General features: G+C 36.1%; 1 protein-coding gene across 1 annotated transcript in view; it reads left to right on the forward strand.

Annotated features, from left to right (window-relative positions):
* Positions 1 to 23,642, forward strand: part of KCND2 (potassium voltage-gated channel subfamily D member 2) — a 474,136-nt gene extending 450,494 nt beyond the window's left edge. The window contains exons 2-6 of the mRNA XM_082400063.1: positions 8,587 to 8,749; positions 14,575 to 14,670; positions 16,071 to 16,163; positions 19,066 to 19,313; positions 20,983 to 23,642. Coding sequence (XP_082256189.1) covers positions 8,587 to 8,749; positions 14,575 to 14,670; positions 16,071 to 16,163; positions 19,066 to 19,313; positions 20,983 to 21,160 — 778 coding nt within the window. The 3' untranslated portion in view covers positions 21,161 to 23,642. The remainder of the gene's footprint in view (positions 1 to 8,586; positions 8,750 to 14,574; positions 14,671 to 16,070; positions 16,164 to 19,065; positions 19,314 to 20,982) is intronic.
* Positions 23,643 to 23,874: the final 232 nt, after the last annotated feature.

Below are 23,874 nucleotides of genomic sequence, written 5' to 3' on the forward strand. Positions count from 1 at the left end.
TGTGAATCATGCTAAGAAGCTGGAGCTTTTTCCTGCAGGTGATGGAGAGACAATGAAGGCTTTCATGCAGGAGAATGACATGATCAGACTCTAAGATATGTGAGGGTGAAAGGAGAGCTTCAGGCAACAAAGACTAGGATCCAAGAGCAAGGGAAAGTATTTCCGGTGGTCCCACAGCTGGGAAAGCCAGCTCCAGGGTTGTTTTGTTTTGTTTTGTTTTGAATATGCATGCCTCACAATAATCAATTGTACATATATTTTCATAGCTTTTTTTAAAACGAAGAAAAAAGTAAATGTGAGAATGGGGGCTCTGACAAGAATACTTTGAAAATAACAAAGCATTCTTTAAAGAAGACTATAAAGGCTTTTACTGATGATATTTATTTGGGTAAAAAATGTTTTATTAGGATATTGGGTCATAGCCGTGTGGTTTATTTGCAGCCTTTAAAGTCTCATTTGATCACTTAATAGGCTAAAATCAAGAGAAAAAATAGAAGACAGAAAAGAATTTGTGTTTGAAAAAGGCACAAGCTGGAGGAACAGTTAGTGAGCCCCTGAAATCTTGTGTTGAGAGCTTAGTGTACAAATGGGAGTAAATGTGCCAAAAGAATCTGTCCTTTCCTCAGTTTTCCCCTTTTCTATACACAAACCCAATCCTTTAATTCCCCCTAATTTTTACACTAAAAGCCTTGGTTAAAGGGCTCCTTATTGAAAATAATGCTTCAGTGATATTTCACATTACAGAAATGTACGTATCTTTCTACAAGAAATAGAAAATGCTGTCAGAATTCTGTTCCCTCTTTTTGGAAACACCCAAAACATAGATAATCTATGACATTGGTGAGGTTTTGTCCTGTTCAGCTTTCCAGAGGAATAAGATGCCCAAAATATATCCTAAATATTGAATGTGTGTAGGCAAAGATAAGGAATCAGTACAGGCAATTTACTGGAAATACACTCTCTCTCTCCCTCAGCTTGTGAAAACCAAAAGAGATACTGATTTCCAAACTTTCATTTAGGATTTTATGCCCCCTAGTGGGTATTTGGTATTTCTGCAGTTGTAAAATAATGCTGGGATTTTCACAGCATTTCCTTTGTGCAGTGTGTGTTCAAACTGTTTATACTGACAAAGTGATATGTCCTTAAATGTTCAAACTCTACATTTTAAACATTATTTGGACCATTACACTTCCAATAATTTTATAAAAGCTCTGACAACCTTCAGGAAAATGCCTATGAAGACAGAAACTATCATAGAGTTCCCTGACCCACCTGAATTTTACTCATGAATTCCTTAAGAAACCATGGACTCCTGGCTAGGAGCCTCTATTTATGAGAATAAGGGCTTACTCTAGCTGCCCCTTTCATTTAGTAGATGCTAAGATTATTAATGTTGTGAACAGTGGAAAAAGTAAAAATGAAAAATACACTTTAAAAAATTAGCTCAAAATTTGGTTTAGATTTAAAGAAACAGGAGAAGACACAGAATACTCTAAATAACTATCTATGTTAGTTAATCCAAAAAAAATGGTCAAATTTTCAACACAGCTAGGATAGTATAGTGACTGATCCTACAGGAAAAGAGGTGGAAGCAAAATCAAGGCAGCTTTTTAGGCAAACATTGATTTTACCATGTCAAAGAGAAATCTGCCTATTGTCAAAGTAATACCAGGGCCCCTCTGGCAAACAAGTTCTGTACCATAAGCAGGTGTCATATAGCAACACTTTTTAAAAAGCTGTTTGCTATTTGCAAACATTGCAGCTACTATAAAAATTATCCATCAAACTGTGATCCTTCTGGAATACTAAGTTGATGGCAGAAAAATTCATGAATAACATAGCTACTGAGACCCTAAGGGGTAGAATTATTTGTTGAGAAGTGATCCAGCTTCCAGGTCAGAAGAAAATATTTCTCAGACTTCTCTGACTAGCAGTCAGGTCTAGGAGAAAAATTCAAACGCAAAATCAGTAATTAAAATACACACACACACACAATCAGCTAATTGCTTTTACCAGGATGTTATTATACATACCACTTACCTTTATCTAATTATTTAATTAGATGTCTTAGTCCATTTGGGCTGTCATAACAAAATATCACAGATTAGGTAGTTTATAAGCAACAAAAATGTATTTCTCAGAGTCCTGGAGGCCGAGAAGTCCAAAGTTATGGCGCCAGCAGATTCTATGTGGTAGCTGGTGAGGCCCATTTCCTGGTTCACAGACTGCCCTTCTCTGTGTGTCTTCACATGTCAGAAGGGGCTATAGGGAGCTTTGTGGGGTCTCTTTTTACAAAAGCATGAAGCCCATTCATGAGAGCTCCACCCTCATGACCTAATCATCTCCCAAAGGCCGCCCCCCGGACCCCCCCCCCGCCTCCTAACATCATCACAGGGGGCGTTAGGATTGCAACTTATGAATTGTGTATGGGGGTGAGGGAGCATGTACACATATCATAATCAGATACCTAGTTTTCAAATACTTCTACCCCCAAATCCTGATTTATGTCCCATACAAAGTTGTTGGGTTTTTTTTTATACTAACATAGTAGCCGAAATACAGTATTTATTGAACTAGCACCTGCTGGACACAACGTACAGGATGTCCTGGACTTCAGTGCAACTGTACAGAATCCATTCACTCTGTCCCTTATACCTAGCAATTTAAGACTTTTTCATTGTAAAAAAGAAAAAGGGAGAGCAAGAGATTGAATTACAGTAAGCATCAAGGTTTACTTTCAAATCAGCATTTCCTTCCTGTTATACGAAGATCTTTTCTACCTTTATAATTATTCATAGAATTCCTGGGTTTTGTTTTTTTTCTTGGTATCCATGGGAAATAGTTTCACAGATGGAAAGTCATGCCTTGGCTGGGGAGATTTGCCTTATATAACATTTCTCCTTTATCCAATGAGCCTACGTTTATACTCTTCAAATAAAAAGAGAAGAAAAAAATAGAACTGTATGAATAGGACTAGGAAGCTAGCAGTATTGTGTTCACACTGTGTTAAAAAATTCAAGGAAATTGTTCTCCATTTTAGATCTAAATGTTTTTAACCATATGATTTCTGGAGACATGCCAAAAATGGAAAATTTGAGTAGATATTAGTAAAATTTGGTTTACACCATATTATGCTTAAAAATTATTTAGACTTTCTAACCTATTTCAGTATTACTTGATAAATTGGGAAGATGGATAGTTAGATTGATAGATAGATGATATATTCATTCTATCTCATTGTCTGAATTAACCAGATTTACCACTTTCTGGCATTGAATGCATGCCAGAATTCAAGTACTTAGCATGAAACTTTTGGATAATATTAGAGATTAAAATCTTCAAGAATCAACAATTGAAACTCTTCTTGAGAAATTGGTCCTCCACTCAATATGATCTTTAACATATGGCAAAATATGTAATTTTAACCAAGTATTTTGGGGCAGTAAGTGCACATTTAGAATTAACATTTTTATGTGAATGACACCTCCATATTGTACCTTTTAACTAATGTAAGGAGGAAAGGGAGCAATAAACATAAAGTTTGGCAGATGTTCAGGATGTAAAAGGAGCAGAAAGAAACTGGAGTGACTCTATATGGTGAATGTAGGAGGAAGAAGGAAAAGTTAGAAGAAGCAGAGGAAAGTAGAAGTATGGGGAAAGCTTCCCTTCCATTAACAAAGTTCAAGCCTACTCATTTTTCATTATGTAAAACTAATTGGTAGTATTTCTTTTATATTATGCTATCCTCTCTACTGTTTTCTTCTAAATTTTAATAATTCAAGATTTATCTTATTTGACTTTAGAGGCCCCTTATACTCTATGAATCAATTTTATTTAAATATAGAAAAGAAAATCTCTGTGGAAACAAAACCACATCTATGTAATGTTCTAGTGTAACTCTTTTTGGAAAATGGATTTTTGAAGACTTGAGGCATAATATTAAATTCTGAAGAAAAGAAAGAATAGAATATATAATACTGCTGGGCTTAGCATAAATTTAAGAATAAGGTGTTGGGAAAAGTGAGGTGTGTTTTTATATGATAAATAAAAAATAGAATACCAACCGGTAAACGAGTTGCCTAGGAGAAGAATAATCATTAAAAGATGGCAGTACTGTAGGCAATACGTAAACTTTAAAATGATCGTTTGGCCACGATAAGTGTCACTTCGCATTATGAAGTTTTCTATGCTACGCCTTTCCTCCACTGAATTTCAGAGATATGATTCCTGAGGTCTGTAAGGCTGTTTTGCTTCTGACTACGAGTTGGAGTTTGAATACTAGTTAAAAGATCCTTTGTTGAACAAAGGAAAGCACCTGGTTTGCCAGAGAGCTGTTTCCCATCCCTAGCAGATTCTGTGCTCAGTTACAAGTTTGCAGGTAAAAATTACCCGTTTCGATTCTCAAGGTCATTCCCAAGTGAGAAGTGAGACCAAATGGACAGTGTAAGAACAGATACAAATCACACTGTGCATTTTCCATGATTCTCCAACAGAGTCAAATGAATGAAATGTGCTTCAAATATTACAAATATCAACCGCAGTTTAATCTTAATAAGGACAGGGGGCCAAGGAGAAGAGCAGACAGGGTAGTAGATTCAGTACCAAGGGGTGTATGGAAGGGGGCAGCAGGAGCTCCTTTGGGATCAGCCAAGCCTTGGGCTGACCTTGCATGAGGAATCACAGGGCAGCCTGGACTACCTTAGTATCCTGCCTGTTCTACTCCCTTGTACTTTCACCATCTCCCTCGGCTTTGGCTACCATCCTAATTTCCTGTAATGTGTGAAAGATGTGTCTTTCCACCCAAGAGTAGAAAGATGAGAGATATTCCCACCAATGAGCACCGTATTCTCACTGCCTCTTCCCACCGTAATCATTGCGGTACTGGTCAGTCATCTCAAATGCTCACTTGTACTTTCTTGATTGTGAAGGAAATTTGGATTACAAAACAAACGTGACAAAAGTAAATAACAGACATAACTGTATTTGATGCAGATTAGCATGGCTATGTGACATTAAACCACCCCTTTTGTATCTGTTATCTCTTTCCCCTTATGGATCCTTCTAGATGGGAATTTGCTGCCTTTCAGCAAGCTGGTTTATATCCTTACTTTCTCCCCTTTTGTTACAACATGAACAAGGTATTTCATTTTACCCATTTTTTCCCCCTCTGAGTAATGAGTTCAGTTTCTGCTTTATTTATTCAAATTATAATCTCTGTTTATATTCAAAAAGGATTTACAGTGATTATTTTTCTAGTTGAATCCCAGGCCCTCATCAAAAATTGCTTTCTCAGGGAAACTTGCTTTATCAATTGGCCCAGAATCCCTTTGACTGAATCCCTCAGAATCTATTTTCTCCCTTCTTCTTTTAGGTGTGGCCTTTCTAAGGGCATGATTAGCCCCCTCTCTATCACCACCACCACCTGCCATCTGAGTTTACCAATCTCTCTTCTTAAAGTCTTACTGAACTTTGGGTTTGGTTTAGCCCTTAATTTTTTCTAATAATCACAAGTATGCTGACCTTGCCCACTGGATGACATAGTGAGCCTAAAATACAAAAAGTAGTTAATAAATAGTAATTTTAAAAAATCTCTTAGAAAGAGGCAGGAAAAACTATATGATGGATTCATTTAGCTATTTTAATTTATTTTAAAAGGTTTACTTTAATTATCGATACATGGACTTAATGCTTATCTTCTCTGGCTATAACAAATAGTTGAGTTTTCTTTCCTTTTTGAGAGACACTTTCTAGATCCTAACTGTTAAACATTAAAATCAAATCTCTTTTCTGAAAAGCTGTTTTTAAGTATGCATGTACATATGGGGAGTATGTGTGTTATAGATTTCTTCAGAGCTCATGCATAGTCAGTGCAAAAGGAAAGAAGATATTTATAAATTATCGCCGGGCACTCATGAACCGTGGTGAACATGGTAATGGGCTCATGTGCGCAGCGTTGTATAAAAAGTTGATCTTCCACTGGCCTATCCTTATGGTAAGAAGGACCTCAAGCCTTTTACGCTCACCTTGTAAATTCCTTTAGTTTTGACTGTTTCCTCACTAACATAATCTTCAGATTATGATTTAGCTTCCCCGATGGACTATGGAAAGAGACCCTGTTTCATATGGATGCAGCATTCCAGTTCTTGGGTTGGTTTTTTTTTTTTACTGTAAATTAATACTGTCGTTCTGATGCCAGAACCGTGTGGGAATTTTAGTTACAGTGAATTAGCTCAACTGCTGATCAAACACTGACAAGAATGAGTCACTGAGCCTTCAAAGCAGAGGACTAGAGCCTGGAACGGGGTCACAGAATGAAGTGCTACTCAGTACAACCTGCTGTCACTCTCAGCAGCCTTTCCTGGGCCAATTCTTCTGCAACTTCCATCTCCATGTTGACATATAAATGTGTTCCCACAAAAAACAATGTTAATTAGAATGATCGTTTCCTAGATCACCCTTCAAGATACAGTGTATCCCCAAGTACTATCAAACTCCCTAAGTCTGGATTCCAATATCTGTGCCCTGTTTCTAAGGACTAAACTCTCAGTGCGCTGAGCACCCTGGAGCCCTGAAGCAAGCAGGGAGTAGCTGGAGCTCCAGAGGTGCAGCTGGGCGACTTCTGCAATACTATGATCAGAAGATCTCCTTCTTGAAACTAATAGAATGTTATACGTCACTTATATCTCAATTAAAAATGCATATATCAAATCGATATGTTGTCCACCTGAAACTAATATGTTATATGTCACTTATATTTCAATAAAAAAAGACCTCCTCCTTGCCCCCCTCTCCAGGAATGAACTCTTAGAAGAACTCTATATCAATAAGGTAGAGAAAGTATATTCATTTAACTAATATTTATTAAGAACTTGCTTTGTGCTAGTGAGATACAAAATAGAACAGCTCCAGCTTTATCAGGGTTATATTCTCATGTCAGCAGGGCATGTGGGGAGCCAAAGAATAAACACATTAACAAATTAGAAAGTTTCGTGTGTTAATAAGTACTGTGAAGATAATCAAATGGGAAGGTGTTATAGAGAAAGACTGGGGGAGAAGAATAACACCACTAAGGGGAAGATGGCCAGAAAATAACTTCTGGAATGGAGACAATTAAGTCTCAACCTGAATAATGATGATCTAGGGGCTGCACATGTGATAGAAATTCAGATGGCCAGTGTGGCCAGAGGATGGGGAGCCTGGTGGAAGATGGTTTGAAATATAGCCAGAAACTAAAGGATGTAAACCGTTGGAGACAAAAGTGAGGAGTTTGGATTTATTTTAGTTTCAGGTTTATTAGAAGGTTTAAGCAAAGTAGCAAGAGCCCAATCTCCATTTTAAAAACTATAACTCTGGCTGTTATATTGGTATGAATTCTAACGAGGTAAATGTAGAAAAGGAAGTTCAAGTAAGAAGCAATATCCATGGCTCTGGGAAGCGATGATGATGGCTTAGATTATTGTAAAATGGAGGTTGAGGAAAGAGACCCGGATGGAATATAATTTAGTTTGGTCAGAGGCAGCAAGACTAGCTGAGAAATGAGATGCAGGGACTAAAGATTGGGTGGCTCTTTCTGTGTTGATATGAGCAACTGGGTGGTTTGTGGTTCCATTTAATTAGAGGTGGTAGACTATGAGAGGAACAGATTTGAGGGGGCTGGAGGAAGCTAGGGAAATAAGAGTTCCTTTTTGGCTAATTTAAGTCTTAATTGGTTCTTAAACATCTAGCGGTAGGAATAATCAGAGCTGAACCCACTGTCTGATTTTCAAGATAGACATCAGGGGTGTCAATGTAAATTAGTGTATCGGCAGCATGTAGATAGTTCTAAGCTATGGGACTGGATAAAATCACATAGGAAGAGGGTTTATACGGAGAAGATAAGAGGCTGAGACCTAAATTACTCCAAAATTTAGAAATCAGATAAGGGAAAGGAGCCAGAAAAGAAGATGGAGAAGAAGCAACCAATGAGGTAGAAGGCCACTAAGGAAATTTACTAACATTGAAGCCAACAGAAAGTATTTTAAGGAGAGAGAAAACGAATCAAGTACAAATAAGAGATTGAGTAAGATCATCATGGAGAAATGGCCATTGGATTTCACAAGTGAAGGTTAATGGGACCTTGGAAAGTTCATTTTTTTAAGATAGTATATCTGATGACAGGAATGTGGTGTACCACTTTTTCTATTTAAATTTCATAACCAGTCCAATGTTGAAAAAAATTAAGTGGAAAAGAGTGTTATCTAGACAATAAAATTCAGCATGGAAATGTTGACTATAAGTAAATGTAAAGAACAATGCCATGTGATATAAAGGACAAATTAAACAGTTCTCATTACATCATCTGGCTTAAAATATTTTCCAATCAAAGCAATTTGTAAATGTTAGAGTCAATTTCTGCAAAGTTGAAAGGTAATTTTTATACTCAGATATTCATAATGTCTAGTTTATTGAAGTCTTAAGCCATGTATATTTTAGCCATGAAGTAGAGATACATTGGTCCAAAAAATCATTTGAGTTAAAGCTGAAAACTATTTGTAGCAGATAGAAATAACTTTCTATGACTTAATATATTTTTTTCTCTAACCCAAGGTATGGTGACATGGTACCAAAAACCATAGCAGGGAAGATTTTCGGATCCATCTGTTCGCTGAGCGGGGTCTTGGTCATTGCTCTGCCTGTCCCAGTGATTGTATCCAACTTCAGTCGAATCTACCACCAAAATCAACGAGCAGACAAACGGAGAGCACAAAAGGTGTGTATTCAGTTCTGGGCAACCACGATTTAGTGTCTCCCATTTTGTATAGTAAGCTTTAAAATCCCCTACTGGCTATTCAGTGTTCTGGATTTGGTCGATAGTTGCATCAGTCAGCACAAGCTAAATTATACTATAGTAAAAAAGAACCTTAATATCTTAGTGGCTTAAAGCAACAAGGAGTATTTCTTAATCATGCTACAGATTGGTCTGGTGATAGAAACTCCATCTTGGCAATGTGCATCTGCAGTCATTCAAGCAGGGGTAAAAGGACATGATGATTCACACACTGACTCCTAAAACTTCCTCCTGGAAGTGGGCCAAATCACTTCCATCTCTACTGCCTTAACCAAAGTAAGTCACATAGCCGTGTGTAACTTCAAAACAGGCAGAGAAAGACAATCCTCCTGTGCAACCAGAGACAAAAGGAAAGAAATATTTGGTGAACAACAGTAATGATAGTAGTAAAATCAAAGATAGATTCTTGGCAAATTTTATTAGAATCAGATTTCTTGATCTGATTCATTTAGTCTCTGTCCGTCAGGGATCAAGCTGGTTCCAGTAGACAGGGGCTATTAAAGGGCACCAAAATATGTCTCAGATATCCAACATAGTTGACACAGGAAGTAGGAGAAATTTGATCATTAGTAGATGAGTTTTATTTTTGGCCCAGCAGTTTACTGTTTCTCTGAACTTCACATCAGTGAACTAATCTCAGAGTAAACAGGTTGCATACTCATTTGTGAAGGCAGGAAAACAATACCTACATCACAATAAGATTAAGATTATATGTAAATGTATATAAATATATATAAGCATATCATAATATTAACAAGATTTAACATTTACTGGTGGCATCCTATGTGCCAGGTATTGGTTTGATGTTTTTTTAAAAAAAAAATAATTCATATAGTCTTCTCAACAAGTCTAGAAGTTAGTTACCATTATTATTCCTATTTCGTAGATGAGAATTCTAAACTACCCAGGATTTGAGAAATTCTAAGGTTGCATACCTAAAAAATTGGAGAACTCTCACTCAATCCAAGGGATCTGGCTTCCAGGTTCACACACTTGAACACTAAGATAGATGCCTCTCAGAAAAACTAACTACAAGAGGGAGGGGATATGGGAACATATGTATACGTACAGCTGATTCACTTTGTTATACAGCAGAAACTAACACACCATTGTAAAGCAATTATACTCCAATAAAGATGTTAAAAAAAAGAAAAACTGACTAAATGTTAGCACACTTCCCCTCCCCATTCTTTGTCAAAATAATCACCTTGAGAGTCAGGGCCCTTGTTACTTAAAAATAATTACGGAAATCTCTTTTACAGTTTCCTTAAGGCTATGGTGCTAGATTTCCAGGATTCTTCATGGATACTGTATCATGTCCTTTAAGAATAGATTTATTTTTTTAATATCAAAAAAATTCATAACCATGACTAAAGTGGATGTACAATATGGGTATAACTATAAAATATCATGAGAGATTTTGGTGCAGTTCATAACTGGCTTTGTACGTAGTTCTAGAACGGGATTTTAAACATGCTTTCGAACAATGTTGATCTCTTTAGTAAAGCAAAAAGTATACTTTATACTTCATACAGTATAAAATATAAAACCTCATAAAGTAACTCTTTGGAAAGTTCGGGTTAATCAACATGGTCACACAGCATGTTGTCCAGAGAATTTGTTGACATCCATTGTCAGAGGTCTGCTTCCTTTAGCAAAGAATCACTCTTTTAGCCTTGTAGTTTCTTGCTTTATGGAATCCCCCATTTTTGGACAAGTATCAAGCCTTTAACTAATTATTGTAGAGAAGAGTAATAAATAAAACTGATAATCCAATAAACAAGGTACCCTCTGGGCAGTTGTAGTCTCAGGCAGGGCACACTTTCACAAGCAGAGATGGAGGAATTTTGGCCACAGTTGGCCTCCATCAGGGCTTGTCATGTACCACAGCTGTGGCTCTGCCCACACACTACAGTCTCTCTACTGGGTACACACAAGTGCATTGTTTAAAAATAACAGAAATCCTACAAAAAGCATAGCTCTCCAGCATCCATCCATCTCCAGTCTAGAAACTTCTTCTTTAATATGAGCCACCTATCATTCATTTTCTCAATGCCAAAAAAAAAAGAGCTACCTGCATGAAAACTGTTCGAAGTAGAAATCTGATTTTCAAATAAACCAGTCTTCAAAATATCTGTTATTTTTTTAAATTTTGTCATCTGCAACAAGCAAATCAATATAGAAAATCTTAGAATGTTTTAGAAGCTTTTTTGTCTAAATAAATTTAGAATGCAAAAATAAATAAATATGATATTTAAAAAGTACACTAAATTGAAAAGCATGTTTTATGAATTTTTTATCTTTAAAGTATCTCCTGTATTCTAAGTTTCTGCCATAATGCAATGAATTTTAATATTGTGACTACTAGTATATAGAAAGCCAAATATAATAACCTAATGTGACATGTCCAGTAAATAGTCTGTGACCAAAAACTGAACAAAGTCATCTAAGAAAGAAAGGTGGATATGGAAATAAATAAGTTACTTACCAAGGAATATTTTCTATTTTCCTTCCCAAGAAATTTTTTAAAAAACAATAAACATTCGTTAGGCTAAGATAGTTTATCTGGAACTGGGTGATTTGACAAATATCAGAGTTATGCAAAAATAACCAGCTAATTCAGCCAAGCAAGATGTCCATTCAGTAAAAGTGTCAGTCAAGCTGAATAATAAATATTACAAAATGCTTTTTTAGACCAGAATTTTTTATGTTTAGTCCCATTGACAGCACCAAGCTCAAGCAAAACCTTATACACAATTAAAATAAGACAGTCTTGCATATCTGCACTTGCTCTTTTCAATTAAAATAGCAAGTATTCAGTATCTGAAGAAAAATCCTCTTCTACACATACACACACACACACACACACACACACACACACACACCAGAATATAATGGCAGAATATGGAGACATTTAGTCTCTTTTCTTACTCTCTTCAGATTTCTGAATCTTATGTCCCAAGTCCTGCATCCTCAATGTAACTTTCCCTTGACAGACCAACTCATAGTCATTTCTCTCTTCCTCCCAAATCTTACGTCACTTGCTATCTCTATTCTCTATTTGGCAATTCTGTTTGACTTTATTTTTACTTTTATCTTTTTATGAATATTATCTTCTTAGCCAAAGCTTAATATATCTTGAGAGCATTACCATGTCTTGCATTTTAATGCCTTATACTTATTTCCATTTTTTAATCTACTATTTCTGGTATTCTGGTTGAAGGCCAGCATTCAGCAGACATTTGGCATGGTGCGCCACAAGACCAAGTAAACCAATTAACTCATATAGTATTGTAGTAAAATGAAAGAGAAGTTGTGAATGAAACTGAGATGGGAGGTTCTTTTTCTAACACAGTACATGACTTAGCAAAATGGCTATTCTGTCTCTAAAACAACTGTTTCTTTTTCCTTAAACTTAGAACTACTTCTGTGGTAGTGGTTGCCATAATATGTAGGTTTTCCATTATGGAAAATATGTCATTTTCCTTTGTTGGACAGTATTTTTAGGTAATGTACATGTCTCATTTATGAAAGAAAGTAGTATTTCCTAATACTGAGGCTAAATGCTTGGAGAATGACATAGGTGAGACTAGTAACTATGATATAGGCAATATAATTACATGCAGTGGCTGCAAAAAAAAAAAAAAAAAGAAAGAAGGAAAGAAAGAGGAGGGGAGTGAGGGAGGAGGGGAAGGTTGAGGGAGGAAGGGAACCAGAAAAGGCATTGAATGTTCCAGGAGCCCAGTGAGACTTTAGGACTGAAGTTTCAACAATACCCCTTTCTGGAAACCAAATGTATATTTATATTACTTATTTCTGAATTATTATGTCAATTCTAAGTCATTTCCAAATGTGTTGTCACTTCCCGTTGTTTTATTGAGTCTGTTCTGAAATCCTGGCTGCACCACACAGCTTGAAGTTAAGCATTTTCTACCTTCCAACTTCATTCTCTAGTACTGTCTCTGTGTTTTGAGTCATCTAAACACTATTGTGCCAACCAAAAGTGAAATTTGTCTATTTTTCCCATCACTTATAAATATGATCTTTGTACAGAGTTTTATTTTAACCTGGAATCAGCACACAGGAAGAAGAAATTCACAGAGGAAGAGAGAAGGGATGGGGTTGAAGCCAGATGATATCTTAATGCTATTCTGAGAGCTCCCAACGTCTCAGTGCTACTGTCAAATGCTGTGGGTGTGGGTAAAAGGGCGCCTTGGTACAACTGTGGAGGGAAGTTTGGCAAAACCTATCAAACAAAACAAACACACACACCCTTTGATCCAGGAATAATGCTGCTTCTAGAAATTTGTCTTGCAGATCAGTTCCAAGCAGGCAACATCGCTTGTAGTAGCAAAAAATGCCTTAAAAATTAATTGTGGTTGGCCTGCTAGCTAAATGATGCTTCTCATTCCTACAGTGGTATATTACACAACCCTAAATAGATGAGGTGGCTTTATGTAGATATGGGAGGAGTCCCACTTGTACTAAATGAAAACAGCTGAGTGCAGAAGAGTGTGCAGCATATTCTACCGAGTAAAAATGTATGCATATATACATAGGAATATATATTTGCGTTTATATATCTAGAATATTTCTGGTAAGATTCTCTAGAAATATTGCCAGTGGTTGACTCTGAAGAACAGGAGTAGGTAAGTCCAGAGAGACTTACTTGTTTTTCATGTACTATTGCAGTCTCAAAATTTTTGTCATATGTATATATTCATTTTCCATTTAAAAAATCTAGATAATTAAAATTGTTTTATTAAAAAGAAGATTCCAGGGCTAGAGACTGAGATAGTCTTCCTCTGGGTTGTTTAGAAAGGGAACAAATGGAGTCATTACAAGTAAGTTCTTACCCAAGCCACTCCAGTTTCTTCCTTACATACACTTGTTATATGCGTCACACGAACAGAATGGTCACCAAGATAGTGCTTCCCAGGAAATGAAAACCAGACTCATACCATGACAGTCTGGGGCAGATATACAACAGCAGTTTTAAAGTAGAACAGAATATCAGAAGTCCAACCAGTAGACAAAGTGGATAAATTTAGGGATTTTTTTTTTTTTTTAAGAGAGCCCATGTTGTTCAATACAGCGTCTACACTGGCCAATTTAACAAAAGAATTGCAAAAACAGAATTTGATATTTGAGGATGCAGATACAACTGAATAGTTTTTTTTAAGGAAGGACTGAAGGAAGGGAGAGAGGAAGGAAGGAAGGAGAGCGGGAGGGAAGCAAGTAAGAAATAGAGAGGAGAAGGGAGGGGAGGGGTGGGGAAGAGAAGAGGAAAGAAAAAAAAGAAAGGCAGTAGGTTCCTGGAACGTAATTACTAAATTTAAAAAGAACATTAGTTTAAATGAAAAGAAGTTGGCTGTTGGTTTGCTGGGTCTTCATTTCATTAAGTCACTCAGATTGGGATAAGTGAAAATATAAGCCGTACTGCTATTTTTCTCTTGATACAATTGACAGAAACAACACTGAAATAACGTGATCTTACTGTAAAGACTTAATTACAATTCTTAAATGTATAACCCAACTCCAAAGTCGTTCATCAATCTCACTGATAAACATTAACTAAAATAAAGCACTTAAATGGTGAAAGTTTACTTTTCAGTAGTTACTTGTGAGAAGCTGGCATGCTTTTAAAAATATGTACGCTGACAGTAGGATTATATAAGAATGCACTCAGTGTTTTAAGAAATCCAGTCATAGATCTTAATAGGACATTGCTTTTTTTTCTCTTACAGAAAGCCAGACTGGCCAGGATCCGGGCAGCCAAAAGCGGAAGTGCAAACGCTTATATGCAGAGCAAACGGAATGGCTTACTCAGTAACCAACTGCAGGTACAGTCAAGCATTTCGTTTCCTTTAATGTTCAAATTATTCGTGCAATATTGATTTAGTTCTACTTAACCATATAATTTTATTGTGGGTAATTACGAAAATGGCTACGAAACAACAAAAGTGTCATCTTTTAATAACCTCGCCCTATACCATCTTTTCTCTTTTTTTTTAAGAGGAAAAAAATGTGTCTTTACTAGAACTATCCATGAAAATTGTTTTCTAACAATGGCATCCCACGTGGAATACAATGACTCTGTATGTTTAGTATACATATTATGGTTTATAATACCATATTTCCACAAAAACAAACCAGGACTCCTTGGAAAAATAGCCAATTCCATGCCTGTCGCCCTGTACCATCTTACTGGCTGGAGGCTAGAAGCTGGGCTATGAAATATTGCCAGTGAATCATGATTCCCATTCATGGTTGGGCAATATTTCTGCCCTATCTCACATAAACTTGAGAAAAGTCAAAAATTCTCAACGACTCAAATACCTAGGTTTTTTTTTTTTTTTTTTTAATTTCAAAATTATGTATGCGGGCTTCCCTGGTGGCGCAGCGGTTGAGAGTCTGCTTGCCAATGCAGGGGACACGGGTTCGAGCCCTGGTCTGGGAAGATCCCACATGCCGCGGAGCAACTAAGCCCGTGAGCCACAACTACTGAGCCTGCGCGTCTGGAGCCTGTGCTCCGCAACGGGAGAGGCCGCGATAGTGAGAGGCCCGCGCACAGCGATGAAGAGTGGCCCCCGCTTGCTGCAACTAGAGAAAGCCCTTGCACAGAAACGAAGACCCAACACAGCCAAAAATAAATAAAGAAATAAAGAAATTTTAAAAAAATAATTATGTATGCTCCTTAAAGTTCATTTGAGTGGAGATGCGGCGGCGGGAGGGTTGACATGGTGTCTTGTTTTACTTCTTACTGAAGAGGGAACACCATTCTGTGTTATGAAGTTCACATGGTATGAAATATAATTTGAGAAACTTTACTTTTACCTCTAAACTCTCTTTTAATTTTTAGGATTCCAATCATCTTTACTTACATAATAGCTTTTGTGTAGGTAAGCATGATGGCGGTTTCAGGATTATCTAAGTACTAGCTTAAATATTATTATCCCAGGCTTTCAAAGGTAGTTGGGAGATGAATGAGTAAAAGAAAATTAAATTTTCAGTTCATGGAGGCAAGTCTAAAAGGCCAGACCACTAATTTGACGAAAACGTAAATGCTGATTATCAAACTCAAAAGCAACTCTACATTTGACCCATTTTAGTTAAAAAATAAATAAAATGCTGCCATTTAATCTCAGGAAATAGGCCAGATCTCCCTGTGGAAATATGTGGCCGAGGTTCTCATTGTTTGCAAATAAAATAGAAGGCCCTTCTGTCTTCTCCCTGTTAACAGTCCTCCGAGGATGAGCAAGCCTTTGTTGGCAAATCCGGCTCCAGCTTTGAAACCCAGCACCACCACCTGCTTCACTGCCTGGAAAAAACCACGGTAAGGAAAAGGCAGGACTGCCTGCCCCTGCAACTTAGACAGCAATCCCATTGGTTTTTGTGAATATTTAATGCATCCAAGCACGATTTCACCATCTGCATTACTGCAAAATGTACTAAAAACCAAACAAATCCACAATAATTGAAATTACTTTGAAAGACTGTAGTGACGTTTCAACTTAGAAAGTATTTTAGAGACTTATTAAAATGTTTTTATCCTTAGTGGTAATCTTAACCATAGGCTAAAATATCAATTTAATGCAGATGGAAAATTGTCTTCCAGTAGCTGACTGCAAGTCCTATAAAATATCTTCTTCTCCTGATTCTTAAAATGCTGATTAAACAGAAATAAAAATAATGAAGTTTAAGTGTTCCTGACATCTGGATAAAGGGAATAGCAATAGCAATAACAAAATAGAGAATAACTGAATATAAGCATTTCTTTCATTCACAGGTATAATAAACAGAGATTGATAATAAAAACTATCTGTTCTCATAAGAAAAATGACGCATTTAATTACTGGCATACCCCTTGGGGCTGAGGATTCAGTCTGCATTTCTCCACTTGTAAGCTCCCAGTTGGACCGCCTCTTTAACAAAAGCATCTGTTTCCTAGCTAGCTTGTCAAAAGGGATCACAGTCTGTGACCACAGAGCAGAATAAAACTTTCACTGTATTTGAATCAAGTCTGCTTGTTCACTCACCAGAGACACATATTTGTATTCTCAATTCTGACATACTGTCCATCCACTTATTCATATACTTATATAGTCTTTCAACCAACATGTATTACTTGCCTATTATGTGCCAGACAGTGAGCCAGACCCAAGATACACCGTGAAGTCAAGTATGGCCTCTGCCCCCCTTGAGCCTGCAGGTTTGGGACAAAACATGGATGTTACTGGAGAAGGACAACTATCAGGGGAAGCAAAAATGGGGCCCCAGTAGACTGGGGGCAAAGAGGGCGGAGCCAGAGGGTACCAGATCAGGCAGGGCTTCCTGGTGGAACTTGAGTTAAGACCCACAGGACGATTATGAGTTAGTTAGGCAAAGAAATGAAGGGGCTAAAAGTTGATGTAAGCACCTGAAGAAGACTGGAACTTGGCCTAAGAGGAAGTAAAAGAACTTGAGGGTGGTCAGAGGAAAGAGGGTACCATGGCACAAGTAGAGGAGCAGAGGAAGGCAGTGGCCAGATAACCTTGTGTTTTGGAGGCACGTAGAGAATTTTGATCTTTATCTCATAATAAATGGAAAATTATTTGAGGGCTTTAAACAGATTATATTAGTATCTTAAATAAAGATGTATACTTTATTAGGATAACTCTTTGAAAGTTAAATGATAACAATAATCAAATGTATTTATCCCTATCTTTTTCTTTCTATTTTCATTTTTTGACTATGTTACCTTTTAGGGCTTTTTTAATCAAAAATTATTTAATACTAATTAATATAGTTTAAATTGCAATACCTACAAAAATATATGTTAACCTGCCACAGAATGACTTCTTCCCTTTCAATCACTGATGAGATAAATTAGAATGTCACGCCTTATGACTTGTATTATGTATGTGAAATGTGCACTGTAAAAGAAGAAAACAGATTGTGACTCCTTTGTGAGCTATATTTTTTTCTATAAAATTTAATATTTAACATGAAATTCTGTCTTAGCTGATCATATTATCCTCTGGACTCTAAACAGAATGTTAAATTTCATTTACTTCAAAATGCTTGTCTCAGCAAAGAAATGGCAAAATGAGTAACTAAAACAATATTTTTCCTATTAGCCAGTAAATTCCTTCAGTTGTTTTACTAATATTTTACGATGAGAGATGGTTAAGTGAAATTTGGCATGGACAAAGCCTTCCATTATAAGACTATTCCCACCCACACAAAGAAAAAAAATAGTAATTGAAGATATTCTTAGTAGTTCAGACCAAAAATGTTTTCCCTTATGTTTCTGAGGTAAAAGTCTGGCATAGGCAATTTAGGATGCAATTCTTTATCAAATATTTTAAAAGCAAATTTTACACTGTTTCACTAAGATGTGGTATATGAAATGATGTCCATCACTGTTGGCTTCTGGATTAGAGGAACATAGACAGAGATCATGGGTCTAGCCAGTGATGTATCACAAAGATAAGAATGGAGACCTCAAAAGTTCAGTGCTAACCCCTTCTGGGTCAGATATAAAGTGATACATTCTGATAAATTTATTTTACTTATTGAATAAGTCTTATTTTACTTATTTAATAAGTCATATTTTTCTATACACTGGGAATTTTAGAGGAGCATATAAAGGAATGGGAATTGTCTTAGTTATCTCATTTTCTAATTAAAAAATATTCTCAATCCCATGTGAAAATATTTGCTAATATATAACAGACAATCTAACTTGGAACATTCTATTAAAATAGTCTCTTTCTCATAACTTCAGTCTGTCAGTTTGTTTAAAAATAAAGTACATGTGAATTTACACATTCCCCATGGGTATTATCTATATTCATTTTTGAGGGTTTCTAATATTTAGTTTATAACTTCCAGATTTTATATTTAACTTAATAAATGATATTCAAGGTAAAGTTAGTCTATAAACAGATACTAAATCAGTCTGTGTATATCAATCTCAGGGTCTAACTAGAGAGATATTATTTTCACACAAAGGCCAACAAGAAGCTTTGATATTCTAATTATTATGAAAATGATATTTTTTTTACCCATAAGATAGTGTAAATGTATGTGGGCATATTTCATTTCTAAAAAGAAAACTATTCAAATCTTTTTTTCAGAGGTAAAATGTGATAATACTGTAAGTCAACCATACTTCAGGAAAAGCAATAAGTACATTTTTTTAAGTTACAATGTGTTTCTGTGCTCTTTTCACATTTCTTACCGCTATGGAACAGAATCACGAGTTCGTGGATGAACAAGTCTTCGAAGAAAGCTGCATGGAAGTTGCAACAGTTAATCGTCCTTCAAGTCGCAGTCCCTCTGTCTCTTCACAACAAGGCGTCACCAGCACTTGCTGTTCAAGGCGACACAAAAAAACTTTCCGCATTCCAAACGCCAACATATCAGGAAGCCACCGAGGCAGTGTGCAAGAACTCAGCACGATTCAGATTAGATGTGTGGAGAGAACCCCGCTATCTAACAGGTACCTGAGATTAATCTGTGTGCGTTCACATGCCTGTGCTGCTTCTCAGAGCACATCTCCACCTGCTGTCATGTTGCCACCTCTGTGGCAATTAAATCCTAGTTCCTCGGGTCTAGAATGAGACAAAACTGGTCTGAAACAAGTCGGAAAATTAATCTACTGTAATATTCATTAAGAGTCAAAGGTAGTAGCTGAATCAGTACTAAAAGAATAGAAAGAAGATAAGAAGGTCAGGCACACACAAATGTATTCTTACCTCTTCAACCTCACAACTTTTTCTTGAGCAGATACCTCTACACTCAGGAGTCCCCTAAATCAACACACATGGCCTGATATGATAGTCAACACAAGCAAAAGAGACAAATTAAATTGACATTGATAGGATTGAAAGGTATTCAACAGCACCCAAAAATATTCAACATAGTCAATGTCACAGTGAAAACTAAAACTATGCCCAAAGGAATCTTTTGAATCAGTATACAATTTTGATCATAAAGGTATTTGGGGCCTCAATAAACACAAAAATCAATCCAATATCAAAAAAAGATAAGCAAAATGCTGAAATTGTTTACCTCTGGTGAGTTTATGGACAATTTAAGTGAAATTTTTCTATTGATATTTTCCCTTTGCTTCTGTTTACGTGCTACTTGTTTTGACCAAAATCATACATGAGTAATAATAAGTATCAAATAGTACATTTCAACTAGATAAATCATTAAAAAGATCAATTTCTGCCCAAAGAATTTTCCTTTGTTCTTCAAACTAAAAAGCCTATCTTTTCAGAGTAACAGTCTGTTAATTCAGTGCTACTTCTTTGTTGGCATCCAACAATCTTTGTGGAAAACCTGGATGAGATTCTGAATTTGGGCTCTGACTTACGTAAATCAGATGTCTCTGGGATTAGAATATTAAATGTTGGAGCAATGAAAGATTTCTGTCTCTAAGATATTCTACCTGTATGTTGTTTTACATTTATTCCAAAACAAAGTAGAAAATGAAGAAGTGTTTAGAAAGAAAATCTTAGGACAAACATTTTAATTAAGTTTTCTATGGAAAAAAAAGTAGTTTATAAAGTTCCTATGTCTACCCTCCTTACTCCTACCCTCTTTCCCCCTCCCCACACAGAGTCTATAACTCATGCAAGAATGCCACTTGGGAAAATGTTTAAGTATTAGTAATGACTAACTTGAGTTCTTAACATCTGGCTGTCACTAACTTGAGAGCCTTAAGGGCCTCATATATCCCAAAGAGACAAGGTAGTAAAGAGATTCTGTGGTCAAGAGAATTGAGGTTTATCCACAGGGTATGCCCCTTTCATGATGGTACCTCAAACCTCTCAGAGGTCCTGTCTTAGAGAAAACTATTTTACTTTGCTCAACCTAGGCATTCTAAAACTCACCTGCTCCTCTTTTTTGCATTTTTGTAGAAAACACTTTGAGAAACACATTGAACCAAATTCAGCTGGCTTTTAGACACTTATTCGATGTTAATGCCCTGATGTTCACATTAATTTATCTTAAGATTTGGTGTTTCATTTTTTTAAATCTTGGTGATTGTTCTTAGCCATTTAAAATGTTACTTATAAGCATGAAAACATGTATTCCTGCGTTATTGGAAAAAAATTTTAAGTAAATAACTCACTTTCTTAAATCTATTTTTTCCTCATCAGCCGATCCAGTTTAAATGCCAAAATGGAAGAGTGTGTTAAACTAAACTGTGAACAACCTTATGTGACTACAGCAATAATAAGCATCCCAACACCTCCAGTAACCACCCCCGAAGGAGATGACAGGCCAGAGTCTCCTGAGTACTCAGGAGGCAACATTGTCAGAGTGTCTGCTCTGTAAGACAATCGGAATCAGGTCCAAGAGAATTTGAACCCTGGCTGTGGAAAGAATCCCAATGTGGAAGAAAGAAGACACAATAAACGTTTTGCAGATGAAAACGACAAAGCAAGGAGGTTGGTAGTGAAACAAAGACAGAGTTTCCAAACTTGAAGATGGAAATAAAACCACCAAATGGCATTTCTGATGGAGTCTAACCTGTCATACTGAGAAATAGTCTGTGGCCCTTTGACTTTGTGAATGAGCACAATGAAATGCCGCCTATTGATGCTTCTTATGACCAGAACTCTTTTTTAATAAAATAAATAAAATAAATCTTTGAACATAAAGTTCCAGTTGAATGCAAAACAAAAAAATACGGAAAACATTTTGATAAAAATTTTTCCTGTTAAAACCATGAACATTGGCAATGATGAAGATGATTACACATTAAAAAAAAAAAAACCTCATACAACACGTTTGTATTGACTGAAGGAAACCATCATAATGCATGCTAGAATTCTTTGGAGCCGTGATCTCAGTTTCCTTACGTTGTCTTCAGAATCGGCATGATAAACTATAATTGTAGAAAGAGGGAATTTCTGTGTACTTACAACAAGCTGATTGTTCATGTTCCATGGTGAGCTGTGCAAATAAACTCCTTTTAGAACTGCAGTATTTCTCATGGGGATACTCACTAGTAAATCTAAAGTGTTCAGATAGTTCAGTATTAATTATTGTTTTACCTTGCACCTAGATACTGTTACAACTGCAATAATTCATTGTACACCTGTTGTATCAGGAATCAGGATTTTTTGTTGTTGTATTTCCAGATCTTCTTAGATACAGTAAGAGCCACATTCCATAGGAAAACTTCTGGTGTCTCCAGGTTTTAGATAACTTTTTAATCCAAAACCCTGTGCCATAAATGTTTTTCTGTAATATTCTTCGGTCCACTGTATTCCTGTGACAGTGCATTATTTGTTCCTGTATTTCTATAGCACCCTTCTATTGGATTTATCATCATCAGCTGGACTAACGTTTTGTAGTTCAAAGGACTTTCCTACTTTTGTATTCTTCAACAAGTTATCTTATAAGTAGATTATCATCATCATCAATCCCCTTGTCAAAAATCAGGAAAAAAAGGAGTTGACATCTATGAATTATCTCTAACCTTTTTGCTGTTATGGAAAAGCCCAGATACTGAATATATCATTGTATGTTTCATGAAAAGAATTGGCTGGGATTAGTATCACAGGATCAGTGATCCCAGAATCTCACTTGATGTATTATTTATTTCGCTTTAGATCTCGAATACATTTTGAGAATAACTAGCGTGAATTGAAATGCAGAGATAAACTGGAGTGCTTTATGCAGCAGTATTTGTTGAAAGCATGCTTTCTATGCCACTGGGGAAGGCAGCACAGATTTGTCTCAGAAAGGTTCCTGTATATTGCAAGGAGCAATTTTCTCCTCTAAATCAGGAGGACAGGAGTTTGATGATGCAAAATTGAGCTCTATGTACATTTAACTGAAAAGTCTTGATATCTTTTCACCTTTAAAATATATCAGCAGACATGTCTGCACGTGACAGTGTAAAAAACTTTTATGTCCAGTGAAAAGTTTTGTTCATTCCAAACCACCACTGTAAGGAATAAAGTTTAGCTTCAATCCATGGAAAGAGTTAATACTTATCCCTCTACTGTAGAGATTTTTAAATGCTTATCATAATTTATCATAAAAAGGAACTAATCCAACCATTTTCAAGTAAAGCCAGAAATTCTTGCTTCCCATTTCTAGACTAGCTTCCAGAACAATGCTGTGCCCACAGTAGATTTATAAACACTTGCTGAGTGAAAGTCAGATAAACTCTTACTATCTCACGGGAAGAACTGGCTTTATTCCTAGTATGTCTTTTTAAAAGTTACTAATCTTCCTGAAGCGTGAATATTAATAATTATATTAACACTTGCCTCATGTCACTTTATGCTTCTAGAGCAAATATATAGTGAAACTTCTTTGATGGCATTTGTTGAAAAACTTTTTAAAAAGTAGGCTAAAGAAAACTCAATCAGGAATACTTAGGTCTTTTGATTCCCAATGAAAAGTTCTATTTTCATGTTCTTAATATTACATTTTAAAAATGCAGTTAGATTATTTCTGTTGACAATTCTGCCTCCTTTTCAACTTATCATTTATCTAAAAATATTAATTTCTTTAGACTTCTGGAAAAGAAAAAAATTTTTTTGGTGTTTTAGGTGATTTAAAACTATACTGTGTTGGTGGTGAACGACTATTGATGACTGTGTTAAGTGCATCTGTACTGTAAGTGAAATGTAATTATTTCTGTGTGCCATATGGAGTAACCAAGGTCATTGTTTTTGACAATTTTGTTTGAAATTCGTATATCTTATTTCAAAGGATAGCATAATATCTGCATTATGCTGGAAAAAATAGACCTTTGGAAAATACTTAAATAAAACATGTGCATGCTTGAACAGGACAACACGGTTGATTGCTGCCCTTTTTTTTGTAGACTTCCTTCCTTTCCAAAATCTAGGGTGTACTACACTCTGCATACCTATTTTGGAGAAGCCTGTAACATGGACAAACTCAAAGAACCCATCGATCGTGTGTGACACAAATCTACTCTAAATGGTGGAGATAATAATTTTCTGCCAACGATGGGAATTTAGGCAGAGACTTCAATAGAGAAGTTAATATCATTTAAAGATAAA

The sequence above is a fragment of the Balaenoptera borealis genome (genome assembly GCF_965194805.1).
Source record: "Balaenoptera borealis genome assembly, chromosome: 7".
Classification (NCBI taxonomy): domain Eukaryota; kingdom Metazoa; phylum Chordata; class Mammalia; order Artiodactyla; family Balaenopteridae; genus Balaenoptera; species Balaenoptera borealis.